The sequence below is a fragment of the Acanthamoeba castellanii genome (assembly GCF_000313135.1).
Source record: "Acanthamoeba castellanii str. Neff unplaced genomic scaffold scf7180000084744, whole genome shotgun sequence".
NCBI lineage: Eukaryota > Discosea > Longamoebia > Acanthamoebidae > Acanthamoeba > Acanthamoeba castellanii.
In genome coordinates this window covers 41,218-51,024 of record NW_004457244.1, presented here as the reverse complement: position 1 = coordinate 51,024, position 9,807 = coordinate 41,218, and the positions used below count along the sequence as shown (strand labels likewise).

The 9,807-nt window shown below is 60.2% G+C and overlaps 1 protein-coding gene across 1 annotated transcript; it reads left to right on the top strand.

Moving 5' to 3' along the window:
* Nucleotides 1-19: 19 nt before the first annotated feature.
* Nucleotides 20-9,474, top strand: ACA1_180380 (FAT domain containing protein; the record flags this gene model as incomplete). Its single annotated transcript, XM_004332811.1, has 24 exons — nt 20-43; nt 138-460; nt 616-971; nt 1,087-1,148; nt 1,248-1,694; nt 1,858-2,096; nt 2,406-2,472; nt 2,786-2,989; nt 3,166-3,339; nt 3,522-3,701; nt 3,920-4,045; nt 4,260-4,402; nt 4,611-4,827; nt 4,953-5,155; nt 5,336-5,570; nt 5,719-6,834; nt 7,094-7,270; nt 7,404-7,571; nt 7,839-8,219; nt 8,363-8,524; nt 8,659-8,836; nt 8,949-8,989; nt 9,166-9,309; nt 9,376-9,474. 24 exons carry the CDS (start codon nt 20-22, stop codon nt 9,472-9,474), a joined length of 5,466 nt encoding a protein of 1,821 aa, XP_004332859.1.
* Nucleotides 9,475-9,807: the final 333 nt, after the last annotated feature.

The following is a 9,807-nucleotide window of genomic DNA, read 5'->3' as shown; positions in this document are numbered from 1 at the left end:
AGCATCGCCGTGGGGTACCATGGGCTGCGGAGAGGCACAACCTGTGCCTCTTTACGGTGCATCGGGCTAAGCTCACTCGTCGTGCTGGTGGATGGCACCACTTCGTTCTTCGTTCTTTGTTCTTTCCGAATCAACAGAAGCTGCTGAAGGCGCAGGAGCAGCAGGGCCAGGTGGTTGTGACCGGGTTGGGCATCTTGAACGTGGTGCTCGACTACCAGCTCGCGCAATTCGTGCAATCGAATATGCAGCAGCTTCACCACGTGCTCCTGGGCTGTCTGACATCAGACAATCCCAAGATCATCGCCTCGCTCTGCATCCTGCTCAGCAAGATGATCAAGACCTTCCCGCTTCACCAGCCCCAGCCCCAGCCCCAGCCCCATCCGGAGATCACGTCCTTCTACAGCGACATCGAGCAGACCATCTCCACCACTCTCGGCTCCGACTACAAGGCCTCGCTGTGGTGCGTATCGTCGTGTGCCACCTCACCTCGCTTCCCCCGTCGTTTGAGCACCACCCACCACCCCGCAACCCACCACCAATACCTTAGTAAGAGCAATAATGGATAATAATAATAATAATAATAAATAACCCATTAATGCATGCATGGCGTGGCAGGTCGGGCATGGTGATCATCCTCAAGACGCTGTCCAACCACCAGGCCGACTATGCCGACCGCTTCCTCTCCCTCCTGGTGAAGCTGCTCCAGCGCCTCGCGAAGGAGCACCTGTCCGGGACGACCCGTGGAGGGTCCCCGCAAGGCGATGATCAGCAGCAGGCCCTGCTCCTCCTCCAGCAGCAGCAGCAGCAGCAAGCAAATGTCTCCTCGTCGTCGTCGGGCCTCCCGGCCGCCGGTAAGGCTGCTGCGGGCGCGGTACCCTCCCCGCTCCCCGCCAAAAAGCTGCTGCCCGGCGGCGCTCCCGGTGTCTCCGCTGCTGGCGGCCCACAACAGCCGGGAACCACCCTCGCCTCTGGTCCGTTCCTCAACCCTCCTTCTCTCTCTTCGCCATTTTGAAGAGTTGGCCGGCTAACACTCGAGTGCGATTGCACACGAACGAGCAGGGGAGGGCGCCGGCGCGGTAACTGCAGGTGCCATGAGCCTCCCCACGATCAAGATGTGCATCAGTCTCATCAGCGCGCGCGTCGACCATGTACGCGCATTTATTATTTATTTATTTATTAGGGTTATTCATTATTTGCTTGCCGCTTACCCACGGGTGGGGGATGTGTGGCGGATGTGTGGCGTGTAGGTGCCAGCGGGGGACAAGAAGGGCTTCTTCGGCACGCTGTACGCGCTGATCGAAAAATCGCAAGACGTCCAGCTGCTGCGCGCGATCACACGGATGGTGGCTCACTGGATCAAAAGTGGACCGGCGCACGAGGCAACGGCGGGCAAGGAGCGGGACGCCGCCGACATGTCACGCCTGGCCCTCGCTGACATGGCCATCATGCCCTTCGATGATGATTCCGACGACCACCACCACGACGTCCGCCCCACCCACGAAGAAGACCTCATGCTCCTGGAAGACGAACCATCCGGCCCTCACCGGGCTGCTGCCGCGGTTACCGCCACCGCCACCGCCACCACCCCGACTCTCACCCTCAAGGAGAAGTGCAACTTCCTCCTGCGCATGACTCGCTTCGACAAGATCGCCGATGCCCCGCTCCAGGCAGCCTTCCTCGACCTCGTCCTGCAGGTCCGTTCCTCCCCCGCCGCCGCCCCATAACCTCCCGCGCGCTCGCCTGCCTAACAAACATCGGCTGCTTGGACGGGTGGGTGGGCGTGGTGCACTCGTGGTGCGATGTGTGCTCATTCCATTATTGCTCCTCCTCCTCCTCCTCCTCCTCCCCCCCCCTCAGGTGTATCTGGACGGAACCGCCTCCGCTGAAGAGCTGAGTCAGCTGGAGCCGGCCTTCCTGATGGGCCTGCGCGCCAAGGACGCCGACATAAGGAACAAATTCCTCTCGCTCTACCACTCCCGCGTGGCTCACCTGGTGGGCGAGAGGCTGCGCCACATCGTGGCTGGCCAGTCGTGGGAGCCCCTGGCCGACACCTTCTGGATCCGCCACGCCGGTGAGCTCCTTCTCGGTGCTATCCGGTACCCACCAGCCACCAGCCACCACCTTTCTTGCCCGTGTGCCTCTGCCTGACCACGTCCGATGTCCCGATGACGTGCTGGTGGTGGTGGTGGCCGGTGGGCGATGGTGGTGGCTGGTGGGCGATGGTGGTGGCCGGTGGGTGATGGTGGCCGGTGGGTGATGGTGGTGGTGGCTGGTGGTGGCTGGTGGTGGCTGGTGGTGGCTGGTGGTGGCTGGTGGTGGCTGGTGGTGGCTGGTGGCTGGTGGCTGGTGGTGCACATCTATGGTGGCGGCTGGGTGGTTAGGCCGGAAGCTCCCCTCACGCTCAGCTCTCAAGCGGCGCAGCTGCCTGCGCTGGGCGCTTACGCCACACGCGCTCGCTCCTGCGAAGAAGCGGTACCTATTATTATATTATTATTATTATTATTCCTGCTCTCACACACCTACGCAAACCGGAAGATGGAGGTGCAGGATACGTTGCAGCGGCACCGGGAGTTCCTCGCCAAGGTCAACCGTCTCTGTGCCAAGGACCTCATTACTCCGCTGCAGCAGGTACGTGCCTGCCGCACATCCATTGCTCATCCCCCTCCCCACCACACATTACATTGAGAGTGTATATCTCCACCACGGACGTGGGATTGCTGCTCAGTTCATTTGACCCATAATAATGGTGTGTGTGTGCGTGCGTGCGTGTGTGTCCGCTGGGCAGCTGGTATACAAGGACTCGGACGTGGCGTACCACCTGTGGGCGTCGTTGTTTCCGTGCGCGTGGACCCGGCTCTCGGACGAGGAGCGGGAGAGCGTCAACAAGGGGTGCGTGCAGCTGCTGGGCAAGGACTACCACAGCGTGCAGCGCTTTATCCAGCCCAACGTCATGCAGGCCCTCCTCCATTCTCTCTCCCGGTGCAACCCGGTACCCTCCCACGCCTCTTTCCATTTTCCATTTTCCATTTTCCATGCGTACCTCGCAGTGTGGCGCGCGAGACCAAAACTTCCGCCCGCCCCCTTCCTCTTCCTCTTCTTCTTCTTTCCCTCTCACGCGTACGTGTGCTGCTCTCTCTCTCTCTCTCTCTCTCGTTCTCTCTCCAGCCGCCTGTCCTGCCCGGAGAGCTGGTCAAGTACGTGGGCAAGACCTACAATGCCTGGCACACGGCTTCCGCTTTCCTCGAGCCCCTCGCCTCGCTTCCCCCGCCCGCTTCCTCCTCCTCCTCCTCTGTCACTTCCGCCGCTACCCCCTTCCCGCCAGCCCAGCAGCAAGTATCGGTACGGCCGCCCTTTCCGGTTCAGTCAAACGGTCATGAGATATAGAGATATAGAGATATAGAGATATCATGAGGTGCTGGGAGGGGAAGGGGGCGGCAGTGGGTTGCGCTGCGGTCTGACCTCGTTTTGGTGGTTGGGTGGCTTTGTGGGGGGGGACGCTACCGGACCGGACTGACGGGCAGCAGCAGCAGCAGCACGAGGGCGAGGACTTGTGGGAAAGGGCCGTCGATGGACTGGGCGAGCTCTATCAGCTGCTCGGCGAAGAGGACCTGGCCTACGGACTCTGGCAGCGGCGATGCACCCTCCCTATCACGAGGAGCGCTCTACATCTGGAGCAACACGGACTGTGGCAAAGGGCACAGGTACCACCGCCGCCGCCGCCACCACCGCCACCACGGGAGGGCGATCACTTGAGGCTGCGCCGCATACGGGCGTGTCCGTAACACACACACACACACGACACACACACACACACAACACACCAACACACATACACACACATACACACATACACGCACACACAACAACAACACACACAACAACACATACACACACGCTCGCTTACCCACTCGAGTCACAGGACCTATACTACCACGGGATGACGCGAGCACAGACAGGGCTCCTCAAGCCACCAGAGAGGGATCCCGCCTGGGAAATGGGCCTCCTCGAAGAGCATTGGATCAACTGTGCCAAGCGACTCCAACAGGTGCGTTGTCGAGATCCATCCCCCCTCCCCCCTAAATGAGCATACCATACCATCTTCAATAGCTACTCCTCTTCGCGTGAATGACGAGAGCGGAAGGAGAGCTCCTGGAGACCTATATCTTGGCGTGCTCGCTCATGGGATTCTCGTGGCGATGATGGTGGTGACGACGACGATGATGATGACACCCCTGCTCTTTCTCGTCGATCAACTGCAGTGGGACCTGCTCACGGAATTCGCCAAGGGCCAAAACGCAACAGAACTGGTGCTCGACTGTGCGTGGAAGATTGGCGATTGGAACTCCATGCGCGACGCTCTGGCTCGCTATGCCGGAGCAGCTTCAGACACGCCACAACTCAAGTACTACCTCCACCCCCCGCTCACGCGCTGCGCCGTGCACCAGGGTTGTGCTGCCTGCTGTGGCGGGGCTTGTTTGTGGTGGCGCGGTGGTACCCTGCGCGCGTGCACCCTACCTGCCAACCTGTCTGCCTACCTACCTGTCTGTCTGTTTGTCTGTCTGTCTGCCTGCTGTGTGTCCCCATCTATCTATCTATCTATCTATATATAGGGTGTATCAGAGCTACGTGGCGGTGCAGGACGGGAAGCCGGGCGACGTGGACGCCCTCACAGTGCAGGCTTCCCATCTCGGGCTGCTGCACTGGCACTCGCTGCCCCCCATCCCGTCCCCTGCGCACACCCCACTCCTGCAGGCCTTCCACCAGCTCGTTGAGCTCCGCGAGTCTGCTCAGATCATCAAAGAGATCAACGGCACCAACCGCCATCAGGTCGCGCCCCCGCCCCCGCCTACGCCCTACTGCGCGCATGTAAGGCGTTTGTGCGAGAGTCATCTGACCCCAGGGCGGCAATGCGTATTGGGGGGGGGGGCTCAAACTCACTCATCCACTCACAGGCCATTCCGGAGATCAAAAACATTCTCACGACGTGGCGCGAGCGGCTGCCCAACGAGTGGGAGGATGTGGGGGTGTGGACCGACATCCTGACGTGGCGGCAGCACGTGTTTACTCTCATCAACGGTGCCTTCCAGCCGCTCCTCGAGGTCAACTCCTCGGTGGCCTACATCGGGCACCACGAAGCAGCCTGGACCATCAACAGGTGCACCCCTGCCCCCCTCCCTCCCTCCTGCCGCCGGCTGGCCTAGGTGCAGATCCGAAGGAGATCGGGCTGCGTTCTTCATTCTCTCTCTCTCTCTCTCTCTCTCTCTTTCTCACACACACACACACGCGCATACACACAACACACACACGACACACACATGACACACCCTCAATTCAGGTTTGGCCATGTGGCGAGGAGGCACGACCTGGTAGACGTGTGCTTGTCGTGGCTGTCTCGCATCTACTCCCTCCCCAACATCGAGATCCACGACGCCTTTGTGAAGCTCCGCGAGCAGGTCAAGTGTTACAGGCGCCTCGCCGCCCAGTCAAATTCCCCCGGTGCTGCCGCCAACTTCTACCGTACGGCTCTCGATATCATCAACTCCACCAACCTCGACTTCTTCGGACCCCAGGTACGGACGATCGTTCTCAACGTTGCTCGTCGCCTGGCTCCACCACCCTTCTATCACGCGCTGTCTCGCTGCTCCTGTCTTGATTACCTCCTACGTACATACCTATCCAACCGACTGGGACTCACACACGACACGACACGACAAACAGCAAAAGGCCGAGTTCTTCTACCTCAAGGCCGAGTTCCTGGCGAAGCTGGGCTTCGGGGAGGACGCCAATGGGGCCTACTCGACTGCGGTCTCCACGTGGGACGGACTGGGGCGAGGCTGGGCCGGGTGGGGCTCGTTCTGCGAGGCCATGCACGCCGCCGGGTCGGCTTCTCCTCCGCTCCTCCGGGGCCACCAGCAGCAGCCCCAGCCGCAGGCCGAGACGGCCGCCGCCGGCAGCAAAGACGCTTCTTCCGTTCCTCGCCAGCCGCATTCGTGGGTGGAATTCGCGCTCATCTGCTTCCTGCAAGCCATGCGCGCCCAACCCGCTCTCTCTGAGTCGCTGGTGCCTCGCGTGCTCCTCCTCCTCTGCGACCAGCACGACCAGCAGCCCGACGACACCGACCAGCCGCCTCAGCCTGCTGGTGGCCAGCAGCAGCAGCAGTGGCAGGAGCCTTCGTCGCCTGCTGCTGCTGCTGCTGCTGCTGCTGCTAGTACGAGCAGCTCGGCCTCCGGAGCAGCTCCTGCTGCTGCTGCTGCAGCAGCGGAGGAACCGGCGGGGGCGGGGACCGCTGTGGCGGAACCGGAGACGTGGGAGAAGCAGCTGGCGGGCACCTTCGATACCTTTTCGGAGAACGTGCCCATGTGGGTGTGGATCCCGTGGCTTCCCCAGCTCCTCGCCGCCCTCTCGCGTCCCGAGGGTGTCCAGCTCAAGGGCGTGCTGGCCAAGCTCGCTTCGCTCTACCCGCAGGCCGTCTACTACCCGCTCCGCAACTTCATCTTCGAGCAGCGCCTCCTGGCCTACTCTCGCTCCCGCAAGAAGACACAACTACTCGAAGCCGCCGCCGCCGCCGTCCACTCTACCGGCAGCAGTGAACAACAACAGGCGCCGCCGGTGGCACTGCAGGAGCAACCGCCGCCGCCGCCCGTGAAGGAGGAGGGCGACCCTGGGACGTCCGCGCAGGCCGATGACAAGAAGAAGCGGCAAGGCCTGCTCTTTGGCGAGGAGGTGATGAGCATCATGAAGAATTCCTTCCCGGCGGTGGTCGCCAAGATGGAGGAGATGGTCAAGGAGATCACCAAGTGCGTGACCATCTCCACCGAGGAACGCCTCCTCCAGGTACTTGCCCCCCCCCCAAGCCCCACCCACCCACCCCTTCACATCCCCAATGGTCCATCCATCCCACCTCCAATCATGACCACCAGGCGTGGTCATGATTGGGGGGTGGGATAGATAGAGGGATAGCTAGATAGATAGCTAGATAGAAATATTCCTATCTTCCTATTTGTGCCGCCGGCGCTTGAGCTTGACTCTGGAGTGCACGCACGCACGTATGCACGCGGACTGACAACGATCGCTGCCACCCCCCCCCCCAAAGGTCTGGCAAGAGGTGTGGGACGAGTGCAACCGCTACGCCAACTGCATCGCGGAGGGGCTGCCCGACGCCGTGATGGCCAAACTCTGCTCCATTCGAGACACGGCCTTCGAACCTCGGCCCGACATGAAAGAACCCGAGAAGGAAAAGCTCGCCGCCAAGAAAGTGCAAATGACCCAGGTTCCCCCCTGCCTCTGCCTTTCCTCCGCCGCCTACTTACTTGTCGTACAATGATTGCTGATCATTGGACAACTCCATCATCATCATCATCATCATCATCAAAACAATGCCTCGGCGTGGGTGACATCCGCAGGATTTCTGCTTCACCAACGGCAGGTGCTGCCTCACCAACGACCAAGCGCAGGCCAAGGTGAAGGAGTGGCTCCGGCGGGTGTCGGACGAAGTCGAAGGCTTACCGCCGTCACTCAACCTCGAAGAACTGAGTCGCTATCTTGTGGGCTTCAAGTCCAACACCATTGAGGTACACCTCGCCCTGCCTCGCACGTGTCAAGTGTGATTTATGCCCTCTTCTTAGTCCTTTGGCCGCTCATCTGCTTTCGCTGCCGGTGCACCACGTGTTGGCTGCTGGGACGGGCTTGTTGCGGTTGCGTGGTTGTGTTTGTGGGTGGGGGGTTGATACACACGACACACACACACACACACACACACACACACACACACACACACACACACACGCGACACACACGACACACACACGACACATCGATTATACTAGGTGCCCGGTCAGTACGTGAGCTTCGGGGAGCCGGGGATCGACCACCACGTACGCATCGACGGATTCGAGGCCGAGGTGCTGGTGTCCCACGGGGGCAAGCTGTCGCAGCGTTGCCTGGTGCTGCGGGGCAGCAATGGGAAGACCTACCCCTTCCACCTCCTGGCCCAGCCTTCCTTCCTCGCCACGCTCTCGGACATCTCCGCTGGCAACGACAACGGTGCCGACAACCGGATGGGCCAGTTCCTGCGCCTCGTCAACGGCATGCTACAGAAGAACGTGCAGACACGCAAGCGACAGCTCAATTTCTTCCTGCCGCCGATGATCGCTCTCTCGCCTGCTGTGCGGCTGGTACAGGCCGAAGCAGACCTCGGCTCCCTTGCTCAGATATACCAGGTACGTACACTTACACACCACGACCACACTCAGCCCCCGTCTTGACTCGGGTCACTTCTCTCTCTCTCTCCTGCGCTCCGTCCCACCCGCAAACATCACCATGTGGCTGGTGGCTGGTGGTGGCTGGTGGTGGCTGGTGGTAGGGAGACTGCCGCCGGCGTGGAGTTGATCCCGACGATCTCTTCCGTGTGTACAAGAACCGGTTGGTTGAGGCTGTGCCTTCAGCCACGGAGCCTCAACAGAGCCTTAGTGTAGCCTACCACGAGGCTTGTCGTACCGTTGTGCCAGCCACCGCCTTCAGTCAGGTTCGAAAGGAGTCATGATGACCCACACAATTTCATCTTACTATCACCTCCTCTTCCTCTTCCTCTTCCAGTGTGTTGCTGCTGACCCTAGTCCTCCTTCGTATGTGGCTGCTCGGTTGTCTTATCGCACGCAGGCAATCCACCGTAGCTTCGGAGCGGCCACGCAGTTGTTCATGTTTAAGCGCCAATTTGTGACGCAGCTGGCTCTCACCTCCTTCCTTGGCCACGCCATGGCGGTATCTCATCGCGCCCCGAGCAACATCTACTTCTCCCGATCGACTGCAAACATCCTCCACCTGGCTTTTACCCCGGGTACCTCTCGCTTTCGCTCTTGCTCGTAATTACGTTACCCTGGCTGCAGCTCAACACTTGGCCGCTTTTTGGTGGTGGGTGGATGGTCGGTTGGTTGGTTGGTTGGTAATAGAGTTCAACAAGGCGAGCGGACAACTCGAGTGGTGCGACGCTGTACCGTTTCGGCTCACCCGCAACCTCCAAGCCTTCTGCAACCCACTGTGGACGGAAGGGCCACTGAACGCTGCAATGACCGCCCTAGCGCGCTGCCTTGCCCAACCCCAGGCATGATTCATTACTCGCCCGCTCTCCTTCCTCCTGTCTCGTCCAGCTGACTTGTCCGCAACCAGGCCCAGGAGCACCTGCGAGGATTTCTGCTGCTCTACATGCGGGATGAGCTGGCGGGGAAATTCTCCAAGGACACCGCCGCAGCCAACGTTGTGATGCTGATGCAACGGCTGGTCCACCTCGGCTTCTTTGCCCACGGCGACAAGGTAGCCAACCCTCTCTTGTCATGCCCTGACGCTCTACTCTTACTTTGGCCAAAGCAACAACAACAGGCTGAGGATGTCAACAAGAAAGTATGCCAGCTGCTGGAGGCCGCAACTGATCCCAACAACCTCGCTGCAATGGACCCAACCTGGCTGCCTCCCTTCTAGCTATTTCGGAGATTTGGTTTGTTCCGCGAATAAAAGAAATTCGTCTTGCACTGGGGCTCAAGAAATAGCATTCATTTCTATTTACGGCCTGCAATTAAAAAAATTCAATTTTAAGTAAAAAGTTGCCCAGGCGGAGTGAGAACTTGGAGTTATAACTCAGTTTGTAAGGCGGAATGCGCCGCACAGCACGGGCTTCAAGATGAGATAGGACGCAGCACTGCAGGACGGCTCATTGGCCGATGGGACCCTAACACTCCTCAAACATGATGATTCGTTTTCTCACTTGCTCTGTAAGCTCTTGACCTCGCAAGAGAGCCAAAATGCGCTGCAGCG